General features: G+C 39.5%; 1 protein-coding gene across 2 annotated transcripts in view; it reads left to right on the forward strand.

The window, feature by feature from the left end:
* Window positions 1-14,587, forward strand: part of cux2b (cut-like homeobox 2b) — a 156,325-nt gene that overhangs the window by 114,807 nt on the left and 26,931 nt on the right. For both annotated transcript variants that reach the window (XM_047381835.1, XM_047381836.1), the window contains exons 5-8: window positions 10,303-10,443; window positions 10,641-10,791; window positions 12,531-12,613; window positions 12,974-13,040. In XM_047381835.1, the coding sequence (XP_047237791.1) occupies window positions 10,303-10,443; window positions 10,641-10,791; window positions 12,531-12,613; window positions 12,974-13,040 (442 nt within the window). The remainder of the gene's footprint in view (window positions 1-10,302; window positions 10,444-10,640; window positions 10,792-12,530; window positions 12,614-12,973; window positions 13,041-14,587) is intronic.

Consider the following 14,587-nt stretch of genomic DNA (forward strand, 5'->3'; position numbering starts at 1 on the left):
CATCATGTTGACGCAGGAATTCACTTTTCAGTAGGACAATACTGCTTTGTTAAAAATAATTTATTATTGGTCTTATGTAATATTCATATTTTGTGAGAAACTGGGTTTGGGGTTTTCATTATCTTTAAGCCATAAATCATCAAAATGAATTATTATAAATTCTTGAAATATATCACTTTGTATGGAATGAATCTATGATATGAGTTTCACTTTTTGATATTATAATTTATTGATCATCATCTGGTTTATGTCTTGTTACAGCATGGTTAGAGCAGGATCCTGTGCTGCCTTAAAAAGCGCAGAAAAGTCTGGAATTGGCTTTGATCAATTTGTTAGGTCAGGATATGTAGGGATAATGGGAAAGTGAGTGTGCAGTTAATAGACTTTAATGGAATATTTCATGGTAAATTTATTTATTTATTACATTAATTTATTTCATGGGACATTCACATTTATTTAATTCATATTTATTTATATAATGTTGTCCCTTTTGGCCCTCCATACACCTCAGCAGTCACATCACGGTGATTTTGAAAATCATCTGGTGATCCCCCTCCCCACTTGGTTTTTCGCGATCTCCCAGGGGGTCCCAATCCCCACTTGCTTTATACCCCTGCTTTATACCACTTTAATTCAGGGTATTAAACTGGACCTGGGGAACTTAAACTAGGCTTGGCTTCAATGCTTAACTAATGCTTTGGGTCGCTTCATAAACAAAGTCTTTTTACAAGGAGATTTGAGTGTCATCGATCCCAAGCTTGGCTTTAAGGAATCTGTATTTAGTTTAAGATAATTCAGTCCTGATTTAAGTAGTCTGTGTTTATTACTTTGAATCAGAAGACATTGTGTTGATTTAAAATATGTGGAAAATACTGATAAAATAAGTTGTAATCTGACATTTAGACTCTAGAGTGTAAGATATACAGCCAGAAAAATGTAGAAGTTTGAGTCTGGAATGGTGTTGATTTTTGAAAACCCTGTTAGTAAGTGCCGTACCTATTCACAACAGAGGCTGGCTTCGGCTTTCCTATGAACAGGAGGCTCTGACCTCAGTGATTCGTTGTGATTCATATACACAAAGAGCAGTAGTCCTTCCTCAGCTGTCCCATAGACAAATGCAAGCACCAGAAAGCGAGGCCTGCGAGGCATGGCTAGATCGTTTTATTGTAATTGTGTTGCTGAGTACCTAGAGTTGGGGTGAGTCTGTTGGAAAATAAGGGCATATAAAAGCTGACGGAAAATGAAAGCTCTCTGGGCGGGACGAGATTATGCACAAGTGATTAATAAGAGCAGTAATAAACAAAGGCCCAGGAGATGTTTGAGGTGCTTAATAATGCATAATGTTCATAAAAGAGCCAGGCCTCTCCAACTCATCCCTGTGGAGTTGGAGACCCCAGAGGGACCAGGAGAAAGTGTGCTCTCAAAAGTCAGCAGCTGTGTGTGTAGGAATGTGTGTTTTTTTGCTGGGATGCAGAGATAAAAAGAACATAGAATTTAATGCTGTTAATTCATTAAGAATTGGATTTAATAAATCAAAAATAGATAGTTTAAATTTTTTTTCTTCCTGTATTCTTTCCAGTTCAGTTTGGTTTGGATGTCACAGGAGCTTCTTTCTTCATGGCAGCATCTTGTGTTAATTTTAAACGCTGCATAGCTCCCCTCTTTGTTACCTTTACACCCCCCTTTGTTCGGAGCTTTAAAATGCCTCGGTTTTGATGTTGTTCCGTCTTCGTCCTCCAGTTTGTCAAAGAAACACGCCGAGCCGCAATAAAAAAGCACAGGTTAAAAAGTTTTCTCTCTCGGCTTTGTTTTGCTTCCGCAGAAAAAGCTGCCGCTTCCCACAATTGCACCTTCTTTCCCTTTTGTTTTCATTTCACGGATCTTTATATTTGACTATTTTTTCCCTCCATCTGCCACATCAAGGGAAGAAGGAGTCTTCGCTCTGCCATCTGAGTGTCGAATGCTTGATAGTTTGAAATATGCCACAAACAGAAGATGGCTCTGAATTTGTCGCAAGCAGTTTGTGTTTCTTTATTCAAAATTGTTCCTTGACAGGCTGAAGACAAGAGGCACATTTTTTTACATTGTATATCTCTTCACATTGTGTGTGAAGGTGAAAGTGAAAGTGCTCCGTCAACCCAGTTTTAGTCCTTGACAACAATATTACGACAGTGTTGCTGTTTGTTGCAGCAGCAGCAGCGGAGCACGTTTGTGGACCTTGAAGTCCACTCGCTGAGCGAGGAAGAAAAAAAACAAGTCTGTTTTGAATGAAAAGAAAAAAACCTTGGAGCACAGCCTTGTAAATTAATTTGTTCGTGTTGTATGATGGGAACACAGCTGGCCTCATTAACATGCGCGCAACAAATAATTATAGCTTTTTTTTCCTCTTTCCCCCTCTCTCTTCAGCCAATGCTTGGCTAATGGGCTTGCTGGGTTAATTATGTCAGAGCGTAATTACACAGAGCCCAGGGAGACATAATGGTGCACCCTACTGCGCCCACACCGCCTAATGATGGTGTATCGCTGACAGGGCCAAGACGGACCGCCCTGACACACCTGCTTGTCTTGGCTCGCACTCCCCACCCACGTAAACCTGCGCCCCCCTCTTCTCGACAGAGCCACCCGCAGCATTCTGAGCCGTCCAGCTTCTAAAGCTGTAGCCACCTCCTTTCAGATGTGCAATATGATGGTGACCACAAGCAGGCAGCTTCAGGGTGGTAACCTCATTACTGCTCAGCCAAAATGATGAAACTCTGTATCAATCCACCTAAAACTAAAAAGTCCTGCAAACTTGCAGATTGCTTGATATTGAAAGATCATTACATTATTCTTGTTTGTGCAGAGTTTGGCATGCCCTATTTTGCTTTAATTGCACCGAAATTTATAACCAAAACAAGTTCTAAGTGACAAAAAGTTTCAATCAGCATAGAAATCGAAATTGATTTTCCTACTAAGCTTGTGAAATAGCTGAAACGTGCCTTGCAAAAATACTTATGCAACTTAAATTGTTGGCATTTTGTCACATTAAAACCACAAACTTCAATGGATTTTTCATAGACTAGAACCCTGGTTTATTTCAGAGCTGCGTACTTTAAAGCACAATGTTAGAAAATTGGAGAGAAAATGGCACTCTACACACCTAGAGGATTCCTACTTAATCTGGAAAACTAGCCTACTGTTGTATAAAAAGACACTTCACCAAGCTAGAACAGCTTGTTTCTCATCATTAATAGAAGAGAATAAGAATATTCATGGATTTCCCTTTTTAGTACAGTTGCTAAACTTACACAAAGTCATAGCTCTGTTGAGCCACCCATTCCCTTAGCTCTCAGCTGTATTGACTTCTATTAAAAATATAAATCATAGGCATACTTCCGAACATGATTATTTCATCCCCAGTAAGCGAGACAACATTGTAAGTAATTGTAGAAACTGGTCTGTTTGGACTGTTTTCATCCAGTGGAGCTTCCTGAGTTATCAGAAATATTAGCTTCATCTAGCTTCAACTTGTATGGTAGACCCAATCCCAACCAAATTATTTAAGGAAGTGTTCCCTCTGATTACCAGCCCTATTTTAGATATGATTAATTTATCCTTAGTAAACGGATATGTACCACAGGCTTTTAAGGTAACTGTAATTTGCTTAAGGAACCTTCGCTTGATCAAGATGATTTAATAAATTACAGACCTATGTCCAATCTTCTGTTTTTATCTAAAATTCTTGAGAAATTAGTTGCTAATCAAATGTGTGAGCATTTATACAGCAATGACCTGTTTGAAGAGTTTCAGTCAGGTTTCAGAGCTCATCATAGCACTGAAACAGCTCTGCTGAAAGTCACTAATGATATTCTTATGGCCTCAGATAATGGACTTATGTCTGTTCTGGTTCTGTTAGATCTCAGTGCTGCATTTGATACAGTCGATCACAAAATTCTCTTAGAAAGGCTGGAATATGCTGTAGGGATCAGGGGAACAGCGCTAGGCTTGTTTAAATCTTATCTGTCTGACAGATTCCAGTTTGTTCATGTAAATGATAAATCATCTTTAAACTCCAGGGTTAATTGTGGAGTACCACAGGGTTCAGTACTTGGGCCAATTCTCTTTACTATATATATGCTTCCAATAGGTAAAATGATCAGGCAGCATGGGATAAATGTTCACTGTTATGCTGATGATACTCAGCTTTAGTTATCCACAAACCCCAAATAGTTAGATAGACTACAGGCATGTCTTGAAGACCTAAAAATTGTATGACTTTAAATTTTCTGCTTCTAAATTCAGACTAGACAGACGTTTTCGTGTTTGGACCGGAGTCTTTGAAAAATAAACTGCATAGTCAATCAATTAATGTGGATGGCATTAAATTGACAGGCAGATCCTTTAGTTATCAAGCTCCTCTCCTGTGGAACCAGCTCCCAGTTTTTGTCAGTGAGGCAGACACCTTGTCTACTTTTAAGGCTAGGCTTAAAACTTTCCTTTTTGATAAAGCTTATAGTTAGGCTTAGGTTATCCTGAGCTATCTCTGTAGTTATGCTGCTATAGGCTTAGACTGCTGGAGGACATAATGACCACTTTCACTCTCCTCTCTAGTACATTCTCATATTACTCTCTAATTTTCTGTTATTTACTGTTATTTCAGCTTTTAACTCTATGTTCTCTCTCTGTTTTTCCTTCCTTGAAGCTACATCTAGCCTGGCTCTGTGTCTACCTGTGAACAACAACTTAATGCTCACCTTATACAGATGATACACTTGGCCCTGTCTTTCAGTGTTTAACCCTGTCTCTCCTAGACATAGCTACTGGCTGAGTTTCTACTGTGACTAACTGCATGTGATCTCTTTCATACTCTAGACTTGAAAACTGGCTCAGAGTCCATCTGCTTAGCTGTCTTTCTTTCCTAGATGAAGCCTGTAAAGGAGCTATAACCATTAATGTTTCACTTTTCCTTCCCATAGAAAGTACTCCTGTATAGGGCTTCTGCTGGAGGTTTCTTCCTGTTAAAAGGGAGTTTTTCCTCTCCACTGTCGCTACATGCATGCTCAGTATGAGGGATTGCTCCAAAGTCAACCCCAGTGACTGTCCACTGTCTCTACATGCTCATCTGGGAGGAGAGAATGCTGCAAGTCACTGACTGCATGCAATCTGCTGGGTTTCCTTAGATAGAAAAACGTTTTAACCAATTTGAATGATAAACTGAATCCGACTGCACTGTTTGATAGTTAGGAACAGTTGCAATGTATGGACACGACTTGAAATCTGTATGATTTGATTGAACTAACTTTATAAAGTGCCTTGAGATGACGTGTTGTGAATTGGCACTATAAAAATAAAACTGAACTGAATTGAATTTTATTTAGGGTTTATGATAAGCAAACACCAAGTGAAAGAAAAAGGATGGATGGTCTTCAGTATATATTTTTGCAAGTACTAATCTGGACAGTATGGGATATATTCAAATGTAGAACCACATTTCACTCTTTACGGATGCAGATTTGTTTTGCGGAACGTCTCTACCATATTCTTATCTAGCACAACTCTGTTTTATACTTCTCCACAACTTTATCCCTGACCTGACTTCTGTGTTTCATGGTCTTCATGATGCTATTTGTTCGCTGATGTTAACTAAGGCAACCAAATTGTATTTAGTGTGATCTATGTAAAAAAGGGGCTGAATACAAAAGTAGGGCACACTTTTTTAGATTTTATTTTCTGTACTTTGTGTTTATCTATGACATCAAATCCCAATAAAATACATTGAATTTTGTAGTATGACAAAATATGTTAAGGTGCAAGGAATATGAATGTCTTTTTCATGCCATTGGATGCAGCCCAAAAGAGGAAGAAATAATGTTAGGACTGCTGTCTGTAAGGTGTTCATATGATCTAGTGTTGGCAGATTTCATTAAATTTCTCAGTGGGTCTGGCAGGCTGTGTCAAAGAAAGGTTTTAATTCTTGCTTCTGTCACCATGTATCCCTTTTTTGGCAATGGACCCTAAATATTGACAGCAACCGCAAAGATATCAAAAATGTTTTGAAAGCTGTACCCCAAAAATCAAAAAGTGGGTGTAGTCAAAACACATGTCTTAAAGAAAGAGGAGACAGCTGATCCCACTCATAGGAAGGGTCCTTGGAGAATCGGACCTTTTAAAAGTGTTTGACATTAACCTGAAAGGATCATTTCCCATTCTGATGGAGTACCACCAGTCTGAATGGGTTGGGATGAATGTACACATCCATGAGCTCAGATTAGTTCGTTTATTATTAAAGGTAAAAATAGTAAGCTATAAAATTATGGAAATAAAATGGCATCCTGGATAACTATGTTTAGAAGACAACCTGGACAATAAGGTTGTGCTGATTCTAATATAGCTACCAATTTGAATATTCTTAAAAGTACAGACTTCAAGCATATTTTGTTTCTTTTAATGGTTTGAAAAAGATGGCATTATTCTGAGAAAATTTTTTGATCCCCTTTCTTCGTTGTTTAATAGTTGGAATGATGCATAAACAGGGAGACAAAAGGGCAAAGTTCCCAAAATGAAGATACACCTCATTGCAGAGAATAGGAAACTCTAAAACAACTGAATTTGGCTTTACAAGATCCAGTTAAAGGAGGGGAAAAATGACAATGTACTGAGATTTAATGATTTCTTTGTCTGCATGAATAAGAGGGTTCAGGTATTACTTGTTATAATGGGTGAGATTCTGGACCCAAGTGCAAGCTCAGAGACAACGGCAGACAGACAAGTGAATGTTAGCAATAGTTTAATAACAAGAGTAACTTCTAGTTGAATGATTGCCAGGGTCTTGGTGTGTGTTGGGACAAATACTGCAGTGGAGGATGCTTGAATCAGTTGGAAAGTCTAGGGTGGAGCAATCTTACTGTGATGACAGACAAGTTGATCTTGCAAAATTGACACAATTCTAGAATTGACTTTATTGAAATCTAGCTGCCAGTGTACTACTGATAAAGAACTGACAAACTGGCGAGGTGTGGCTGGAGGCACCGGGCTTCTAAGTGGGAGCTTGATCACGTTTGATGGGCAGCAGGGGCTTCTTGTCAGCATGAAGGGCACACCGACCGCTCCACCTCACACCACATGTGAACATGACAACACACAGAAGGGAAAGGAAAAAATCCACACTGGGAAGACAATGGGGGGAAATAACCTGATTCCCTAACATTACCAGCTCATGAAGGGAAATCAAAGACTAGTTGACCAAGATTATTTCAGATTGTTTTTTGTTTTTTTGCTGGAAGTTCTTTTGATTATTTTTTTCTATAATTGTTCTACAGTCTAGAAAAACAGCTTACTGAGATGGTGAGAAAACTCATAATAATCAGAAAGGCTATTTACTTTTATAATGGTGTTCACTTTTGACTTTTAGCTTATTTTCTGTGTAATTTATATAATTATACAAGCAAAAAATAAATCTTATGAATCTACTATTTAAGATATTGTGACAAAGTTAGCTTATGATCTGATCTGAACTTACTAAATATAAATGATCAGAGGTACATTCATTTTAAAATGTAGCTTTTATATTTTTTCTACTTTGCATTCAGTTCTTTCTTAGAAAAATCCATTCAAAGATCTCATTCTTGTGACGATGTCACTACGAAAGGTCACGCAGATTAACAGTGAGCAGTCGGTCAGTTGTACATGTTGCAAAGAACTAGATTCAGATTGGTCACGACTCCCTTTCATCTGTACCTGTTTTGGCCAAGGAGAACGATATATTACATATTATGTGATTAAATGGCTCTAAGCAGTTGCTGTTACTGTAACTTGAGATCTAAGATCCCCTCACTCCTAATTAAGATAAAATGTAACCATATAGTACCAACCACATTTGTTTGCATTCCTGATTTAAAAAAAATAAATAAATAATGTAAAAAAAAAAAACCTACAGTAAATTCACCTTTTATTGTAGTCGCATAATTTCACAATGGAAAGTTTACTAAAATGTTTCATGGGAAATTAAATTTTTTTTAACATCACCAGTGAAAAGCTTTTATTTTTATTTAGCTGCTACTTCGGAGTCCATAATGACAAGGTTTCCAAGGCCTTTGGACCGGACAGGCCCACAGCATCACAGATCCTGCAACTTACTTTAGAGTGAGCACAAGGTGCATTTCTACAGATTCATCATATTTGTTGGTGAAGAGCTTAACTGTCCTCATTTGAACAAGCCACTCAGTTCTACTTTTGTAATGGTAGGACAAAAAAAGGCTTTCTCCTGGCACAACTTCAGAAACTGATTGGCATATAGAGAGTGCCTAATGCTTCCTTGGAGATTTGGGGAACCTAAGAAGTCAGCTTTTAGGATTTTCTTTTGCCCTCATTAACATCCTCTTCAGTGTAGGTAGCAGCTAGATGTATATGGGTCCTTATCCAGCCTGGAGTCCAGTAGTTTAAAGAAAAAATTTGAATGTGAGATTATGCTACAACAAAAAAAGATGAATTTATTTGAAGGATTCTTACTCATTTTTGTGCTTGTGTTTGTAATAATTAGCAGTGGACCAGAACACGAGCTGGTTAGAGTAGAATTTCTCCTCCAGGTTATGCATTGTGGATTTACTGTTGGTGCTGTTTCAAAGAAGGGGCTCTGGTGCATTTTATTAGCTCCATCAATTAGTGGCTGCATTTTCCAAAGTTAGAAGCAGCCTTCCTGGGCACCGTCAGTAACTATAGATCCCGGGCCCTTGGAGAAAATCCCTACTGCTTGACTTTGATGGGGGTTAATTTTGTATACAGACTTAAGTTATATCCCTTCACTTTAAATTTGACTTTACTTCCTTCCCCTGCCACTGATTGATAATCCTGGCTTGTTCGTACGTGAGAGATCCCTTAACATAATCTCTGTCCTTTGATCATTAAAAGTTGAAAGGATATATGGGAAAGAGGCTGATAAAGTGATTTCTGTGACAGAGTGTCGATGATATAGCAGTGCTTTAAGTCATCCTGTTTGTCTTAGATGGGCTGTGCTCTTAATAGTGATGTCCCTTGTGACTGATGCAATAGCTTCACAGTTGGTGTAACAATGAATGCAGACAATGTTTGACTGTAAACGGTCCTGGGAAAAAAAATGGTTCATCAATTAAATTGTCCAAATGTATTGTCTGATGAAAATGCAGATATGGTGCGCTGCAATGCATGACCAGGATTTCAACAAATTGCACGCGGCAGAGCTTCTGCCTCTCTAAAGAAAATCTTTCTCCGTAGCCAGCCAGCCAGCCTCAGAGTTTGGATTCTCTCTGTTGCATCTGGCAAAGTTTAAACGTCTGTGGCTCCAACTTCTTATAAAACGTCACTTCAGTCGGTGCCCGTACTGAAGAAGGGATCCAATTGGGTTCCATACAGAAGTCTTAAGATGAGCGGATGAAAGCTGTGGCAGAAAAGTTTGTGCAGCAAAGCAGCGATTTTCCTCCTCTTTTAGAGTTTTGAAGGGCTGCGGTGTGCCTGTGTGTTTTAGTGCACGTCTGTCTGTGCGTGTGGCTCCACATCTTGCCAGCCTCCCCTTGTCAAGGAGCTCCCCTGAGCTTCCTTCTCTGTGCTTTGGCACTAGAAGTCACCTCCTTTGGTGTTCGGCAGGCAGGTACACAACAGGAGCAGCTCTCTCTCTCTGAGCTGTTGAACTTTTCGGGAGGGGAAGAAAGGGAAGGGGAAGATTAAAAACAGCCCTGTGATGTGGAGTGCCGAGCTGCCTCTTGAGAATTCCTGGCATAATAATTTAAATGATCAAATGATACAGAGGAGACTTGTTAGCTGAGAAACAGCCTCCTAGTTGGCCCCATGGGCCCCGTGCTGCTGCGCATGCATTGCAAAACAGCTCTTCTGTTGTGCTAAAGAATCCCTCTTTTTTTTTTTTAACCCCCTTTTCAGGAGCAGACTTTTTCCACACTTTACCTAGGTGTATATTTGGCACTTAAGCCTCTGTCTCATATTTTTTGTAATCTTTTTGTCAACTTTGCCATTCATCAGTGTGGTAAAATGCTCATTAGATTTCATCTTTTAGCTCATGTGGGTAACTCTTGTGTCATTAGGTCCAGCCTGTGAGATTTTCAAAAGCAACTGACTGAGGAAAGTCTAAGAGTCACTCTTTGGAAACAAGTCTCTGTGGAATAGTCTGCTGGAGTTGAAACTGTGGAGCAGAAAACTCTGTAATGTGCTTTACAGGAAGCGTATGCCGTAAAACAGCTTTTTAGCTTTTTTTTTTTTAAAAGCACATTGTGTGTCTATGTGAGTCTCAGTACTTCTTTTGCAGTGATTTGTTTTTGTCTTTTTTTTTTTTTACAGATCCAGTTCCTGCGCTGGAGGCCTCCCACTCCCTGGAGGAAAGGCTGCAGCAGCTTCAGAGTTCGGCCCCGGACAGTGAGGCCCTGGTGCGAGAGATCAGCGGGCACTGGAAGAAACACCTGGAGTGCCTTGAAAAGACAGGTCAGTCCAAAATTATCCCCATGAAGGAACAATCAGATAGATCCTTCAGAACATGTCTGCAAGAGAGGCTGCAGGTCTAAGGTTATACTGAAATATCTGGAAATGTTTGAAAAATAATTATCTTTTGAAGACTGTATGTTTTTCAAAATGGAAGTGCTGACTTGATAGACTAATGGAAGCTTTCTATACTCCTGCAGAGCCCTCAGAGGACGGAGCAGCAGCTGCACCTGCATCAGAGGCCTCAGAATCCACCTCTCCAGTTTCCCTGATGACCCCAAACAGCACACCGGCCCCTGAGGCCCCAGCATCTCCACAGCAGAACCACCAGGACCAAACTGAGGTCCAACGGTGAGATTAAAAAAAAACTTCTGTTTTTGTTACTGTGTATTTATACCTACTAATTTCTAAGTAGTTTATTGGGATTTTGTGTGATAGAATAACACAAAGTGCATAATTGTGAAGTGGAAGTAACATCATCAATGGTTTTGAAATAGTTTTTTTCAACAAAAATTTGGAAAAGTGTGGCATGCAGATGTTTTCAGCCTCCTGAGTCAATACTTCGAAGCAGTCTTTGCTGGAATTGCAGCTACAAGTCTTTTGTTGTATTTCTCTACATGCTTTGCACATCTGGAGGACAGTTACCCAGCCTTCTTTGCAAAATTGCTCGGTCCACAGTTTGTCAATTAGATTTAGGTATGAACTTTAACTAAGGCGTTCTAACACACAGATATACTTTTTTCTGTTCTGTCCTGCTGCAAGGTGAATCTCTTCAGCCTTCTGCAGTCTCTTACTGGGGCTTTTTTCCAGGATTGTCTTGTATTTAGCTCCCTCTATGTTCCCATCAACTGACTAGTGTCCTCTTCCCTGCCAAAGAAACACATTCCCCCATTATGATGCTGCCACCATGATATTTTACAATGGGGATGGTGTGTTCAGGTTGATGTGGAGTGTTAGTTTTTCGCTACATAAAGTGTTTTGCATGGTGGCTGTTTTCCCTGTATGGCTTGTGGCAAACAGCAAATGTGGGTCCTGATGGCTTTCTTTTAACCATAGCCTATTTATTGGCACGCCATAAAGCACAAGTTTTTAGAATCCATGATTATCTGGTTTCCTGTCCATCTCCAGTTTATCTGGACTACCATATTTTGGGAGACTTACAGTTGTCCCATACTCTTTCCATTTTCAGATGGTGGATTGAACAGAGCTCTGTGAGATGTTCAAAGCCTGGAATATTGTTTTCTCTACTTTAACATCTCCAAAACCTTCTCTCTAACCTGTCTGCTGTGTTCTTTGGTCTTTGTGATGCTGTTTGCTCGCTAATGTTCTCTCACACACCTATGAGGCCTTCACACAACAGCTGCATTTGCACTGAGTTAAAATTACACACAGTCGTTCTACATTTACTAATTAGGTTACTTCTGAATGCAGTTGGTAGCACTGAGTTTATTTAGCAGTATCAGGGTAAAGGGGGCTGAATACAGACACACACCACACTTTTCTAATATCATTTGTAAACAATTTTTTTAATCCTCATTTTTTATCATTTTGCTTTTCACTTTACAATTATGTGCTACTTTGTGTTGGTCTGTCACAAAACATTTTAATAAATAAAAGGAATGGCAAAATTCCAGTAATATATTGACGTTTGTGTGTGCAACATGACAACATGTGAAAAGTGCAAATGGTGTGAACACTTGTAAAATGGTGACATCAGTCACCATTCATGGATGTTCATTTAGCTATTTGATATTGTAAAAAAAACACAAAATATCTTAGATGCAATATATATGAGTTTCCTTGTAACAACTGAAAGGTCTGACTTTGTAAAACATGCAGGAGAAAGTTGAACACAATTGTGTTTTAGGATTGTAGTCAATAACACTTCAAATGTGGCTCCAAGAGCTTCTGAAACACACAGATTTCATTTTTATTGTGTCTCTCTTTGTTGTGAACTCCACCACACATGCCCTCGCTAAGTGGGAGGAGGTTGGCATTTACATATTTTCTTTTTCAGCCCCGAGCCCTTTATTGTAGCTTTAAATGTGTGCCCGTGATATAGTGAAGGAACTGTCAGTTTGTTCTCGTAGGGAGGAGGAGGAGGAGGGCGCTCATGTTAGTTTGGTTGACAGACTATCAGAGGCCGAGGAGAAGATCAAAGTTCTGCATTCATGTAAGTAGTTTAAACACTGGCATGTACTGTAGCTGCTGGATTTAATTTCAGTTTATTAAAAAGACACTTCATTTTGAATTGCAGTTTGGTGCCCCCTGCTGAAATCCCCTGTCCCACTGGAGTTACTTACATTAATGACTTAAAATAGGCTTTATTTTTAAAGGCAGGGGATTGAATTTCTCACTAGGTAACAGCATAATCTCATCTGTAGATTCTTTGACTGTGGCAGGACTCTTTATGTTACAGTTTACAGAAAATGACCTCAAATTAGACTAGTAAATCGATCTGTCATGTAGTTTTAAGGTCAAAGTTCATGTGTTTTTTGAGTTAATATCTCACATCCTGTGGTTTCTTTCCCAGCTTTGAATACTGCACAGACAGAGCTGCTGGATCTACGGTGCAAATACAACCAGGAGATGGCAAACAAGTAGGAATCTCTCTTGTTGTGACATTTGTCCTGAAACCTTCCGACATTGTTGCCCCTCCCACCCCCCCACCTCTTGCAATCACGATGCCATTAAACCCTCCTCCCCTCACTGGTGTTTAATGCAGCATTTCAAGTCTTTTTTGCCTGCATAAAGTCATGTCCAGTGTAAAGCTGAGGAATGCCATTGTAAAGGCAGTGACTCAGCGGCTAATGCAGGTCGATGAGAGAGGTCTGTGTTTGCCTTCTCTGGCAGCTGGGCCTTGACAGCCCTCAAGAAGAATTGCTCCATTTAAAGATTGCTTCAGAAAACACTCTACCTTGTCCTCGTCTTCGAGCTCAATGTATCCAACGCACGCCTGAAATGAATCTGAGCTTGTATGAAAGATGTCAATAGACATTCAAAGTAAACAGTTCTTTGTTTGGGTTGTGCTCCAGTGCACAGTCAGCCGCTGCTAATGGATTTTCTCCCAGGCTTAATCCATGATGCAACTGAAATGATGTTTCTAGAGCCACTGCCATCTGTTTAGATGGACTAGACACATTTTCAGTTTGACGCTCCGCCTTGGCGAGGAGAAGGAGTTTGAAAGACCGTTTCCGTAATGTGGTGTGTCACATGGTGGTGGTGGTGTTCGCTGATCACATTCCTATGGGCTGAAACCAGCTTCCCTGACCCCACAGCTCCATTCATTCATCCTTTCATGACACAGAGCTTCTTAACGCAGAGCAGGCATCTATTATTCTTAATGGCAGCTCCCTCTTTGTTGATGAAAAGGACTATTTCTCTGCTTCACTTTGAGTGACTGAGCTGCCACTCCATAAAAAATATTTTTGTCAACCACAAGCTCCTTTAGACCTGTTAGTGTCTTAGTGTCACCTGTTAGGGCTGTGAAAGTAATCTGATTTTTATTTCAGTTGTGATTTCTGCTTGAAGTGATCACACTAACAATGCAATCAACAAAAATATTTTGCACTGAACAGTAAAATATAAATATACAAAATGTATATACAGGTCCTTCTCAAAATATTAGCATAATGTGATGAAGTTCATTATTTTCCATAATGTCATGATGAAAATTTAACATTCATATATTTTAGATTCATTGCACACTAACTGAAATATTTCAGGTCTTTTATTGTCTTAATACGGATGATTTTGGCATACAGCTCATGAAAACCCAAAATTCCTATCTCACAAAATTAGCATATTTCATCCGACCAATAAAAGAAAAGTGTTTTTAATACAAAAACGTCAACCTTCAAATAATCATGTACAGTTATGCACTCAATACTTGGTCGGGAATCCTTTTGCAGAAATGACTGCTTCAATGCGGCGTGGCATTGAGGCAATCAGCCTGTGGCACTGCTGAGGTCTTATGGAGGCCCAGGATGCTTCGATAGCGGCCTTTAGCTCATCCAGAGTGTTGGGTCTTGAGTCTCTCAAAGTTCTCTTCACAATATCCCACAGATTCTCTATGGGGTTCAGGTCAGGAGAGTTGGCAAGCCAATTGAGCACAGTGATACCATGGTCAGTAAACCCTTTACCAGTG

The sequence above is a fragment of the Girardinichthys multiradiatus genome, chromosome 12 (assembly GCF_021462225.1).
Source record: "Girardinichthys multiradiatus isolate DD_20200921_A chromosome 12, DD_fGirMul_XY1, whole genome shotgun sequence".
NCBI classification, from domain to species: domain Eukaryota; kingdom Metazoa; phylum Chordata; class Actinopteri; order Cyprinodontiformes; family Goodeidae; genus Girardinichthys; species Girardinichthys multiradiatus.